Genomic DNA, 13,930 nt, shown 5'->3' with positions numbered 1-13,930 from the left:
ATAATTTAAGACTCTCTAATTTAAGACTATTTAATTTGTATTTAGAAATAGTCATACAACTTTATCTTTTTATTTTAATCTATTTCTTTGTTTTATTTAGTTTCTTCATTTTTAATATCACATAAGTATTATCTTTTTAAAGTTTTGTTTAGATTCATATCTTTCATACTTATTGATCTATTAAGGTAGGTTATACTAGCTTCTTTTTATAACAATTAATATTATTTTATTTTTTTGGTTTCTAAACTAACATATTAATTTTGAAAAAATAAATATTTGCATTAAAAATTAAATGAGCTTTAATATTGGATTTACAAAGTACATATTACAAAATATAAGTAATTTTATAAAAAATAAAAAATAAAAAAATACACTTAATAAGAATGATTCTTATTAGTTTATCAAATTCTACATGATAATTCTACTTAAGCATTACAAAAAGGATATACTAGTATTTATCAGGAATTTTAATCTCCAAAAAAGACATTTAGAATATGTGTAGATTATATTAAAGAATTTATACATAATGACATACATAATGATTCAAATATTTGATTGTGGATCTAAAAAGATTTAAAGATTATATTCTACATATTCATTAAGTACAAACATTTTCTTTTCCATCCGCAATTTCATACCATTTATATTTAAGATTATTTTTACAACTCTTGCTATAATATATAGGTTATATTTTTAAAAAACTAAAAAATTCTATATATTATAATAGTAGTGATAATACTATATATATATATATATATATATATATATAGTTATAGTTATATAGTTATATAGTTATAAATTAAGCTTTAAAATTTTAAGATGATAGTTTTTAATAATAGTAAAAATATGGACTTTACATTTTTGTCATAATATATTAATTTTAATTATCAAAAAATATATACAATATTAAAGCTTAAGATTTAAAAATAAATCTTACAGTAGTGCCTTAAAACTTCTTGTTTTTACTATGCAAATAACAAATCTATTTACTTATAAATTTATTTTTTAAAATCATGATAAACAAGTTATTACAAGAATTAAATAACATAAAATTAATTATAAATGAACACATAGGTATTCATAATTAGATAAATGTAAAGGATTTTGATAAAAAAGAAAGAAAAAAAATGGTTTTAAAATTAATATGTTTAATTCTAAAACTAGAAATGCTACTATAGCAAAAAAAAAATATTGTTATTTCTGAGTAATATATTCTAATAATATTATTTATATTTTAGTATTAAAAATTATATTTTAGAACTTAAAATAGATAAGTAAAGTATTCTACATGAAAAACATATTACTCCTTAAGTATTGATAATAGAAAACATGATGGCCCTACCTAAATTGATAAAATGGATTTATAAATATAACTAAAATTGTATGTTGATTTAAGATGTTTTAAAGTTTAAATTTTGACTTATAGAATTTATACTATTTTAATAAATAAAAACAATAAATTTGGATTAAAAAAACTACAAATAATTTAAAGTTAAAGCTATTAGATTCAAAATTTTATTTTTGGTATCAAGCAAATAGTTTTGGTACAAGAAGTATTAAAAGTTCTTCGGCATTAAAAAAAAAAAAAAAAAAAAAAAAAAAAATGCATTACATGTTTAAAATCAAAAATTTTCAACTTCATAAGAATTATATTTTAAAAAAATGTTGAGATAAAATGTTTAATTAGTTTTTTGAAGAACATAAAAACATAAAATTTCAATGTCATATTTTTTTATAAAAAAGCAAGAAAGAAGAAGTTATGAAAAACTACTAATAAAAAATCTTACCTAATCTATTATCAAGAGCTTTTATTGATTTGAAACATCAATTTTTGAGCTAAAAATGATTACTTGCCTGTGTACACACTAATCACATACTTTATTCTTCTGAAATTACCTTGATGGCATGTTTTAAATTAGAAAGAACCACATCAAAGCTCAAAAAATATTAAAATGCACTGTATATTTTAAATTTGGCTACTGCTAAGGGTTTAGGATAACATTTGACATTAGAGTTTAAGTATAAATCATACTAAAACTTTGAGTTTGCAATTATGTATTTTTGCAATTTTCTTTCTTTACTTACTTTATCATCCATTTTTAATAATAATAATAATAGTAATATTATTATGATGATTATTAGTAATTAAATACACATTAGAAGAGCCGCAGATACCACCACAATTCAAAATCTGTATCATATATGTACAAACCATATGCTTTAGACACTGGTTACATTCTTGAAAACTCTGCAATTTTTGTAAAAACTCTTTGATGTTTACTTTCCCTTTCCAAAGTAAGAAATTTTATGAGGATTATTTTTTCATTTAATGCAAAAAAAAAAAAAAAAAAAAAAAAAAAAAAATTAGAAAAAATCATTGTTCTCAGAACTATATTCTGGGATGCACAATGAGAAAAACCTGTACCAACACTAGCAAAACTGAAGCTTCATTTAATGCTCACATCAAAAGTTTCATTGTTGTATACTCTAAAAAAATCTTATATTTTATCACAAACTTGTGCATGACTGCTCACAAACATAGATTAGGTTCAAATTTACAATAGTATAGTTATGAGTCCCCAAATTTGTGCAATATTTGTACAAAACCAAAAGCAATCACGCTAAGATTTGGAAAAAATGACAATTATTGGATGTGAGTGTGTACTTCCAAGACCAAATGTACTCCAACACACTCCGCCGGAGATTGTGAAAACCATGTTTCATGAAGCTGCACAAGGAAAGAATTACATGAATGCTTTGGATTTTGCAACATTTTTGGAAAAGGTTCAGGGACAAAAAGGATTGGATGAACACCAAGTGGCCTCATTGGTCACACAAACTGTTTTGAGCGCAATTGCTGGGTTCCATTTCTCCATCTCTGTGCAAAGTGTGCAACTGGATCTATTAGGGTTTTCAAACTACTTGGTGAATGCCAAATTGAACCCTCCCATTTCAGACACAGATATTGTAAGTTTCTCTTACAAGCTTGCATAATATTGGAATTGATTGCAAACCTATGAATGAAACATATTCCAAAAGTTCAATTAATGAGAAAAAAATATGGGTTTTTTTTTAAAAAATAATTATTCTGTTGATTTTTTGTTTCTATATAAAGATTTCAATATTTTGCTAAATTCACAAATCTATGCTCACAAGTGTTTCGGTAATAAAAAACATAAAATCTCATAAAAATGATTATATGTTAATTATATCTAAAAATAGATTTAATTGTAAGTTTTTGAGTTAAAATAATTATATATATATATATATATATATGTATATGATTGTGGCATGAGTATCTACCTATATATTTATATATGTATATAGATTCATTAAAAATCAACCATATTTTCCAGCCCACACATGACATGACAAGGCCATTGTCCCATTATTACATTTATGCAAGTCACAATTCATACCTAACTGGCAACCAATTAACTTCCTCATCAAGCATTGTGCCAATAATAGAGGCTCTTCGGAATGGATGTCGAGTCATTGAACTTGATTGTTGGGAAAAACAAGGGCAACAATGTTGGAGTGGCTCTACCAACAATGACATTGTGGTTCTCCATGGCAAGTATGCTGCCACATCATCACCTTTCCTCTCCTTTCTATTTCCCCCACTAGAACCCCAATTTTTTTGTTGTGGGTTTGTTTTATATCTTTCTTTTACATGTTTCTCTTAAAAAAACAATAAACAAAATGTCATTGTGATTGACATTATGGATCTTTTTTTGGAATTTTAAAACAAACAAAAAATTAAAAGTGTGTTAGTGTTTATGTGTCTCTGTATGTATGTATGTATGTATGTATATATATATATATATAGAGAGAGAGAGAGAGAGAGAGAGAGATAATGTTTGTGTGGGTTGTTTTTTTTCCAGTACATTGACAAGTGCCATCCCCTTCAAAGACTGTGTAATAGCAATAAAAGAGAATGCATTTATAGCATCCCAGTATCCAGTGATCATCACAATTGAAAACCACATGGGAGCTGAAATGCAGAAGAAAGCTGCTCTAGTGAGTTTTTCTTTTTTTTTCTTTTTTTTCTCTTACAATGAATTTTTACTGTTTTAAATCAATGACATGCATCACCTGTCAAGTTTTGGTTCCTTTCCTTGAGTGTAAAGACTGTGATGGATTGTACCAAAAACCATCATTTATGTATATATATATATATATATATATATAAAGAAGAATGGTGTGATTAACAAAAAGCAATGGTACACAACATTGATGAGGAGAATATGAACATCCATTTGCATTGGGTGGATACAATTCTTCAGGTGCTGCGTGAGATTTTGGGTGAGAGTCTGTTCTATCCTTCCAGAGAGCAAAGGCCTCCTCTTCAATTCGAATCACCTGAAGTCTTAAAGGGTTTCATCATCGTATCAGATCAACCTCCCAGTGATACAATTGAAGACCAAGTATGTATTCCACTCTTTTGGCATTTTTATTTATTTATTTACATAAATTGTGGATGTGGTAGTGTTTATGGGAGATCGAGAAATCTAAATACTGCTCGTGTGGAATTTAACTGAAAGCATCAATGCATTGAAAAGTTGAGAGTCTATCGTCGCAAATCCTCCTCCGTCGAAGTGTGCATGCATTTCTGGTATTCTTTCCACTGTTTGCAAAAGCATGATCTTTCCAATGAGAGTTAGATGCTCGCAAAACAGTTGAAAGAACGTGGATCTGGATGACATGAACCCCGATAGACTACCGTTGCAATCGAGCCATGAAGTCGCTGAGAGGATGATAAGGGGATTTCAAACAAGCCCATGCGGGGAATTGGGTTTTGGCATTGTGGTGAGAGGTTGTTGAAGATCCTTGAACTGTTGCATTCAACATGCGATCGTAGTGTAGTGTTTGACATTCCTGGGCAGCTGGCAGTTGATCCTAATGCAGCTCAAGTCCTGGCCACGGACGAACTGGACGACGCGCACGCATCGACGAGCGACCACACGCGGCACGCGCAACGGCTGAAGAAGCACATCAAGCGAGCGCACAAGAAGGCGGTCCTGAGGGTGGCCAACACGGCGGCGAAGGTGCTGCGGAAGTCATTACTGGTGGAGAAGATCGAGGTGCCGGAGACGGTGGAGTTCCAGGAGCTGATCTATCTGTACTGCGCGAAGCCCTCGGAGATGAAGAAGGCCAAGCACGAGGAGGGCCCTCTGGTGGGCGGGGACCGGGCGATCATGGCCAATCTGAGCGAGCCTCAGCTGCAGCACTTCATCGCCCGCCATCCCGGCTCTCTCATTGAGTCCGTCCCCCTCCCCCTCCCCTCCCCTACTGCATCCAACCAACGCACTCTGTCTGTCTGTCTGTCTGTCTGAATGTGTATGTTCTTCTCTGCACCTTTACCTCAAAACACACACACATACTCACTCACTCACTCAGACACACACACACACACAGTGGACCTCGATGACGCCGGCGACGCCGCCAAATTCACTGCAATTGTTCCACCGCCAGGGCTGTGAGGAGCTGTGAATTACATCAATCAGTCAATCCTGTGTGTGTGTGTGTGCTTTGTCTGTTTGTGTGTTCGTTTGTTTGTTTATGTTTACTATGTTGTTTCTTTGTATGTTGTATGTGTGTGTGGACGTATGAGATCATGGGTTTTCTAGTTGAAGCAGAGGATTGCTTGACTCGAGTTCTGGATCTGTATACCGTCTGAAGTTATGTTCATTCTGTTGAAACTTTACACGTATGTGTGTGTGTGTATATATGTATATGTGAGTGACTGTGTGTGTGTATGTGTGTGTATATATGTACACACAATTGTATATGATGCTCAACCAAAGCAATCATCTGTTTCTTTTCAAGGATATGGATATATATATATATATATATATATATGTGTGTGTGTGTGTGTGTATGTGTTGGACATCCTCAAAGGGTAGTGTGCTTAGTAAATCATACGTAATGGTTGACATTGTATTATTGTATTTGCTTTCAAAGATCACAGAGTCAAATATGTGCTGAAAAAAAAAACGAAGTAAATAAACAAAGTTTAAGTGTCATTGGATGCAATGGTAAGAAAGTTGCAAAGAAGTGATATCTTTTTTTCTTTTTTGTTTCTTTTTGAGATTGTTTCTCAAATTGTGTGGTTGGATGTGTCAAGGGCAGATATTCAAAGATGAATTTGGGGAGAGTGTACCCATTTGGGTTGCGGTTCAACTCATCCAATGCAGATCCAATGTTGGCATGGAGCCATGGCTTCCAAATTGCTGCGCTCAATCTCCAAGGGAGAGACCGCCCAGTTTGGTTGGCCAAAGGCTTCTTCCAAGTCAATGGACACACGGGTTATGTTAAAAAGCCCGACATTTTTTTGCCTGGTTTTTCACTCTCTCATGAAGATATTCTAAATTTGCCCATAAAGATGATTCTGAGGGTACTATTCTAAGTCATAACCTGTAAACATTGTACTTGTTTTGCTTACTTGCAAATGAATGGAACTCCATTGTGTGTAAATTTTAGGAAGTAAAAGTAATATCTATGCACATACAAAGATATCACATGATAATTTGGAAGTTCTATGAAATTTAATAAAACATATAAATAAATAAAATTTTATCTATCGACAACACAAAATAGTGTCTAAATTCATCGCCCATTGTTAGCATTGAATCACTCAATACGAACAATATTATTTTGAAATAGAATTCAAATGATGTACAGAGCAATGAAAGTTTTCAATTCCAAATAGATTATATGATACCAATGGATTAATATGGTAATATGTTATTATGTAATACATATCTTAGAGGGAATCTTTTTTTGGGTACTTGAAGACAACAAAGTAAATAAATAAAGTAAAATTGAGAGTATAAACAAATGAAGATATTCAAACTTAAATTTATTTTAACAATAATTTGTCTGAGTACAGAATTTTATTTTTACTTATGGTGGATTCAAATTCATGGAAATTATAGAAATAATGACATCTAACTGTAATATTTATATATATATATATATATATATATATATATATTAAAACCTTTGTGAAAAAATAAAAGAAAATTTTGAAACCAACAATTGATTTTGTGTTTGTGCTTCTATTGTGCCACTGTTTTGGTCAACTGGAAATGCTGTAATTAATAGCCCTATATATATATATATATATATATATTTTTTTTTTTTTTTATATAGGATTGACAAAAATAACCTTCAGTGTGCATTGTTTGCAGGTCACGGTATTGTTAGGAACAAATTGGCATAGAAACTTTGACTTCTTCAAAAATCCTGATTTTTATGTAAAGGTATGATTCACAGAAAAACTCTACAACCATCTGTTTCATGTGATTCACACATGATTCGCAGAGTTGGTTGAATATGATTAACATTTATTCATACTTATTCAAATTAAAACTTATCATTTGAAAAATCCATATTATCAAGTTCTTCATTGGTTTCATGGGACTTTCATCATTTAGAAGTATACTCAAAGAGTAAATAATAAATTTCGATCAATTTCTTTAAATTGAATAAAATAAATAAAAGTAGCTCAATAGAAGAAAAAATACATGAAATACCAAATTACTCATAAAATACCAAATAAGAAATCATAAATTATAAACATTCATGAATATGACTTCTCACTCAATTTCATTTTATCAAAATGTTTCTTATTGCTTAAATTTTCCAGGTATTGTTCTCCTTCCATATGTTTCAATGATGTAAGCATTTATACGTATATATAAGTATATATAAATATAAATAGAAATTTATGATATAGAAGGAATGCCGTGATATAGAGAAAGAGAATGAGAGATGGGGGTGGTGGTGGTGTGTCAGGTTGCTGTGCATGGTGTGAAAAATGATGCAAGCAAGCGACAAACCCAAGTCATCTACAACTGCATTGAACCCCACTGGGAACACGAGCACTTCGAGTTCCCTCTCCGAGGTTTGTCGTTCCCCTCTCGTTCCCACCCAACTCTCTCTCATCCATCCATGTCCCCTTCCTCCTCCTCACAACAAGAGTAGATGAATAAATGAGCTCGAGTCAAGTGTATGAATGAATTAATGATCAATATGGATGAAGTGGTGAATGAATGGTATGGATGTGGATGGATGTGAAAGTGCCGGAGATAGCGGTGCTTCGGCTGGAGTGCTGGGAGTGGGACATGGGAAACCATGACTTCGTCGGGCAGGCGTGCCTGCCCGTGAGGGAGCTGCGCTACGGCATTCGCTCCGTGGCGTTACGCTCCAAGTCCGGCGCCTCCCGCTCCTCCAAGCTCCTCTGCCACTTCCAGTCCTTCGCCGTCTCCTCCCTCGCTCCCCCCTCGGAACTTCCTCACCCTCACCCTGGGCCTCCGTCTTCGCAACCTCCCCCTCCTCCTCCTTCTCTTGTCTTCGAAGAACTCCAGTCTCCTCCTCCTCTTTCTTTTCCTGCCCCTGAAGAACCTCAGTCTCCTCCTCCCCTTCCCCCTCCTGTTGCACCTGAAGAACCTCAGCCTCCTCCTCCTTCTCTTCCTCCTGCACCTGAAGAATCTCAGTCCTCGTCTCCTCCTCCTCCTCGTCCTGCCCCTGAAGAACCTCAACCTATGCCTCGCCCTTCACCTCTTGCATAATTCACACTCGCCTGCTTTTCCATAGTTTTCTCAATTATTCTCTCACGTCTTGGTTCTCATTCTTCGTGGTTTGTTCGACGATTGTCAGGGTTGTGCAACTGGGGAACATTCAAACCTGAGTCTCAGGAATATCTCTTTTCTCCGTGATTCAGTTGTTTAATTTTTTTCTTTCCTCTTCTCACTTGACTTGGTGATAGTTTGTGCAAGTCATCATCAGCAGATTGTTACTCTCAAGCAGCCATAATGTGTTCATTCAGTAGTTGGAGCAGTATATCGAAATCTTATTGTCGTTGATTTGGTTTGAGCATTCATTGTTGGTGGAGTTTGAACTTGTACTACCTTTTAAAGAACAGAAAATAACAGCGTAATCCTCTTTTCAAGAGATTAGAACAAGCAGAGCCGATTCATAACTTTACAAATCCATACCTATACAATTGATGTAATGCTCCTATCCAGACACGTATTGTAAAATGTAGTAGAGAAAGAAAGGAAGTAAACCGTCATTGAATATGTGCAACACCTTTTTCACATAGGTACCGCGGGACAAACACAGTCTACAGGGTAAACAGTTAGAGGTGTACGAAATGTCGGTATTCCTCCTGCAACTGGCTTATATCCATCACATTGAAATCGGAAAGAGATGTTATCAATTGTCAATCGATGGTTTGCAAATTTGCATCCTCCTTGGAAAGCACGCCTTCATTACAGGCCACAAGTTTCACTCCGTCTCTCACTCTCTCTCTCTTGATCAGTGGGGCAATCAGTCTTGAGAAGACGCCTCAAAGGAACTGTCAAGGCACAAAATGACAGTGCAATATATTTCACTCGAACAAGATTAAGTCCACAGTTGAGAGGGACGCAATGGTACTGAGAGCTGCAATGAGAACACATTGTATGCATACAATAATAGACAAAAGGCAGCGTGCGTAGTTGCTGATGAGATTGGTGACAGATCAGATTCAAAAGAATACATATGAATCGTATTTACTAACTTTTAAAAGTGTGATCAAGAAACAAGTATGAGTGATACCCAACGTGGAATATCACTTGGTTAAAATTGGTTCCCGTAATGGGACTATAATGGAAATAACATTGGGCTACGAAAGAAGCCCCGGAGTTGTGGATAAAGAGTCCCTAATTATCCATGTCAACCAGAGTGCAATTCAAAAGCTCACGCGTCATGAGATAAAGAATGATGTATATCTGTCCGCGAATGGGATTGCAGAACAGCTCCAGAAGGAAATCTAGAGGAAGCCCAGGGAACAAACTTGCCCACCACTAGTGCCGTAATGCCTAAGCAAATTGCACTACCAGCACAGACCGTGAGCCATTGGTTCCGATTTCGCCTCATGTGCCTCCGATTTCTTGCAAGTTCTGCCACAAACGAACATTAATGAGCAATACTTTCCAACTAGAGACCTGCTGCTCCATGTTACCACAAGATACTAGCTCGAGCCAAGGAACGCATCTTCAAAGATGTCCACTACTCGCCACAACTTGGCACCCTTGTGACGACTCACACGGGAATATCACACCAGGCAGTTCTTTAAGCATCTGCTAGTTCGACGAAGGACGTAGACTTGAAAAAGAGCCCGTCGCCCACTCACTACAACAAAGCTAATTCGACATAACTCCTCAACATCTGCTCCAAAAACTACGAGGAAAACCAAACAAAAAGGAATGCAGCATTCAGAGCTAACCTCACTTCAAACATAAATACTGTCGACACCAAGTGAGAGGTATGTTAGAATACTACTCGTACTGTCCTGAGACAAAGGAAGTCCCTACAATGTGTAAAAATTAAAACGAGCAGTAAATATGTATAAATGACTTGTAATCAACGTTGACATGTCCAACTCAATCAAGAAACCAATTAATCACAAAATTTAATCACGTACTTCTCCATTGCGAGCTAGTACTGTAATTCACATAAACAACCTAACCCCCATAAAGTTTAGTTGGTCATTTTATCCTTTTAGATACTAAGACAACCTAGTCCTAGAATTTACTATTAGAAAATAAAAAAAACAAAAAAACAAAAAAAGCTTCTGTCGAGCAAGTGTTACATAGCATCGACCAGTTACCACAACAGCCTCTCGCTCATTACACAGGTAGGTCGGTCGGTCAATCACTTCAAACCATGCACTAAAGTTCTAAATTATGTGTTCATTTTAAACAACCAATTTCCAACTCAAATGTCCATAATAGGGTCACCAGAGAATTACCGAAAGCCTCTTGGTTGCGTTGAGACATCTCCTGATTCACAAGCTCGTAATAGTGCAGCTTATCCCGCAGTCTTGTAATTTCACGATTCTTTTCCGCAACCACATTTTCCATTTCTTCGCCAACCTCAGCCCTCGCAGCTCCTCTGGCCACAGAAGCGGCCACGATCCGTGCAACCACCAGCTTTTGAGCCAGGGAACTACTATCCCAGCTACTTCCACCTAAATCAATCAAGCCCCGGTTTCCCCCATCTACGGACATCAGGTGAGACGCCATTTCAGAGCACTGAAGCTGAAGAACTGCCATGGCATCTTCCGCAGCCATTCGACGCTTGATCTCTTGATCCAGCTGCCAATTTAAGTTAACATCTACGTCACGTCTACAATCAGGTTTCGTCCTTGCAGTCCTCTGCCCTCGCAAACTGTCCTCGTCACTAGTATTACCTGGTGATGCAAGAAAGACAAGTTCCTTTGTTACAGATGAATTATTTCCCGGCAGCCTAACACTTCGGCGTAAGCACATCGATCCTTACCAGCCTTGAACAGCTTATCACAACTTAACAGGCAAACTGATTGAAAGCAGAAATCATACCCTCAAGTGGTTCTTCTGGAGCGTCAAAAAACTCTTCTCGAGTCGATGAAGACATGGAAGATAAATCACTATCCTGGTGTCCAATAGACATGTTCCGGCTTCTCGACCCTTTTCCAGACTCTTGCCTCCGCCATCCATTGGACTTAACTTCCACTTTCTCCGTTACCGTATTGCTCATCTGCTTTTCAAGATTATCAGTGTTCTGGAACCGAAAATTCTCTTGCCCTTCCCACGACTTGCCTTCTACAGCAATATCGTCTTCAACTGCCCCAACCGGCAGCGTCACATCCTCATTGAGCACAACGTCGTTACTCGTCACTTTATTTCGAAAGTCTGATGCTACCTCGCTCCTCTCCCTGAAAGAAGTCAATTCACGTATTTGACCGCTGGTGCGTTGCATCGCTTCGTCAAAACCATAGCAAGTCGCCTTTACAATGCCACCATCGGTCCCATCCGAGACTTGCCGTTTGAAACTCAGTATATATGGAGAAGGGTAGAAAGTAGTAGGAGAGATGCCTGGCTGAGGTGATGATGGCTTGGGATGAAGATGGGATGAAAACAATGGTGACATACTAACAGCAGTTCTTCTGTCATTTCTTGCGCTCCATGATGGTACTGCGGTCGGATCGATCTCTGATGACTCAAGCAATCTGTCCAAGGCAGGGACAGACATGAATGACATGACTGCCGTTGAACACGCACACTCTCTCCCTTTTAAAAACTATTTCCTTAAAGGCACCCAAGCGAGCATGTCGAATGACTACAAGATTCACAAAACACGTATGAGTAACTCAAAATAATGACCAACAAATATAGTAGACCAACAAAATAAAGTAAAAGAACACAGTCCGAACCTCAGGACCTCAAAACATGAGACGCAATGCAGGCATTCTCAAAAGAAAAATAAACTCGCACACAAGAACATGGCACAAGAATTTGGATATGGACGCTTAAAGATATTTACATTAATATTTTAAGTAATCAATACAAACATTGTAAGGGTTCGTATCATATTCTGGTCTTAATGATCGTGCCATACCGACAAGTTGTTGGTTGTAAAAGCGATAAAACCTACATGCCTTCTAACGGTGGAGTGCTTGATCGAAATTCTAAAACCACTGAGATGTGCTTACATGATCTTACGACTCTAAAAAGTAATTAGGATTTACATTTAATGTTCAACCATAGACGGTTTTGCTTCCCTGCCTCTTAAACTTCTAATTAGGTTCTTCACCGCCAAACATTTCGGAGAACTCATCATCACAAAGTTCCACCATCATCACAGCACCTTGATTCATAAAATGCAGCACACTTACCATGCTGTACAGCAGAATGAACCAGCTCAAACTTGTCTTTGAACCAACTCTAATACACGGCACTAAAAACAGGGTATCTAAAATCAAAATAGTTGGATGCGAAGATTGTTGAAAAAAAAAATCGTGCTCTGACTCGAAGTTTTATAAATCGGCCCCTCTAAGTAAACCGCAAAATTTTATCGAATCCTCAGCTACGATCCTGAAAGCAGTCTGCGGCATGCGACTAAGTGCGGCTACTATACGGGAACTGATGAGGTTGGAAAACAAGAAAAGCAAGCTGCCTTTGAAAAATTTCCCAGAAAGGCTGAACACCAGACTTTATACTACATGAAAAAAATGATATCGTATGAGCATAACTAGTATGCCTTCAGATGGCCGAGACTAACGACGCAGACGTTCGCTCGCGCTGGTTTCACATACCCTGTTATTTTCGGCTGACAATTGTTAGATCCTCATGCCACTATTTCCAAGAAAAAGAAAACGCAAAAAAACGCAAAAAACGCAAAAAACATTGACGCAACCCCCACCAATTCGCCTTCAGTGAGTCACACCGAATAACCTACGAATTTATTGGTCTTCCACCAAAAGACACGAGACGATCCCCTAGTAAACCTAGAAGAAACGAGAGGCCCTCCGTGCGACGGCCACTCCAGGACAGAACAGAAATCGAACAATCCGAAACAATAGAAAGGGAGGGAATAATTCGACGTGCTTGCCTGAATCCAGTCCCGAGAAGAGAAGAATCAGAAACCCTGGAGTAGCGTTGCAATCAAAGAGGGGAGCATGAGTAGATATGAAGCTATGCCCTGAGGTAGGGCGGGAGGAAAGGGGGGGAGGAGGGTATACACGAGAGCACGAGACAGCCACCCCAGCCAGCCACCCACCCAGCCCTAACCGCGACAAGTAGGCACTTCACTAAGAGAGAAAGAGAGAGAAAGAGAAAGAGTGTCCTCCTTCCTCGCCCTCGCCCTCGCCCTCTCCTTCCCTTCCCTTCCTCTCCATCTTGCTTGCTTGCGCGTCAAATTCCCCCCTACCCGGACTCCATCACCACGTGCCTCGCGGATCTGCCCTACCACCGCGCTTCCCTTCCACCGCGAGTTCTTCTGTTGCCTGCGTTCCGGAACTAGACACGTGCTTCTCTTAGTTCCGCGAATCCCCCTGCAGATTGAGATATGTGCTGCAACTAAAAGTCCCTTTTAATATCTTTTTCTTTACTTTTTGTTC

General features: G+C 36.9%; 2 protein-coding genes and 1 long non-coding RNA gene across 7 annotated transcripts; 1 reads left to right on the top strand and 2 right to left on the bottom strand.

The window, feature by feature from the left end:
• Nucleotides 1-2,637: 2,637 nt before the first annotated feature.
• Nucleotides 2,638-9,084, top strand: LOC112284890 (phosphoinositide phospholipase C 1). 2 transcript variants are annotated; one of them, XM_024525229.3, is made up of 9 exons: nucleotides 2,638-2,967; nucleotides 3,357-3,577; nucleotides 3,885-4,020; nucleotides 4,287-4,427; nucleotides 4,887-5,263; nucleotides 6,133-6,397; nucleotides 7,194-7,265; nucleotides 7,801-7,909; nucleotides 8,086-9,084. In XM_024525229.3, the coding sequence occupies exons 1-9, from the start codon at nucleotides 2,638-2,640 to the stop codon at nucleotides 8,574-8,576; spliced, it is 2,142 nt and encodes a 713-aa protein (XP_024380997.1). In that variant the 3' UTR covers nucleotides 8,577-9,084. The 2 variants fall into 2 exon arrangements, with proteins under 2 accessions (XP_024380997.1, XP_090107989.1); XM_090251863.1 differs by lacking the exon at nucleotides 2,638-2,967 and having other exon boundaries at nucleotides 3,432-3,573.
• On the bottom strand, nucleotides 2,707-3,352 carry LOC149988541 (uncharacterized). The gene is made up of 2 exons (XR_016504157.1): nucleotides 3,304-3,352; nucleotides 2,707-3,014 (listed from the first exon to the last, which is right to left on the bottom strand). It is a non-coding gene; the product is annotated as an uncharacterized LOC149988541 (long non-coding RNA).
• Nucleotides 9,085-9,534: 450 nt separating the features above from the next.
• LOC112284891 (uncharacterized) lies at nucleotides 9,535-13,706 on the bottom strand. 4 transcript variants are annotated; one of them, XM_073535408.2, is made up of 5 exons: nucleotides 13,423-13,666; nucleotides 12,707-13,127; nucleotides 11,391-12,150; nucleotides 10,802-11,242; nucleotides 9,535-9,950 (listed from the first exon to the last, which is right to left on the bottom strand). In XM_073535408.2, the coding sequence occupies exons 3-5, from the start codon at nucleotides 12,070-12,072 to the stop codon at nucleotides 9,748-9,750; spliced, it is 1,326 nt and encodes a 441-aa protein (XP_073391509.1). In that variant the 5' UTR covers nucleotides 12,073-12,150; nucleotides 12,707-13,127; nucleotides 13,423-13,666; the 3' UTR covers nucleotides 9,535-9,747. The 4 variants fall into 4 exon arrangements, with proteins under 4 accessions (XP_073391509.1, XP_073391510.1, XP_024380999.1 ...); XM_073535409.2 differs by having other exon boundaries at nucleotides 11,391-12,040; nucleotides 13,423-13,665; XM_024525231.3 differs by lacking the exon at nucleotides 12,707-13,127 and having other exon boundaries at nucleotides 13,423-13,706.
• Between the last annotated feature and the right edge of the window lie 224 nt (nucleotides 13,707-13,930).

This window comes from Physcomitrium patens, chromosome 7, assembly GCF_059467195.1.
Source record: "Physcomitrium patens ecotype Gransden chromosome 7, ASM5946719v1, whole genome shotgun sequence".
Lineage (NCBI taxonomy): Eukaryota > Viridiplantae > Streptophyta > Bryopsida > Funariales > Funariaceae > Physcomitrium > Physcomitrium patens.
The sequence above is the reverse complement of the archived record's forward strand: the minus strand, read 5'-3'. Positions and strand labels throughout refer to the sequence as shown.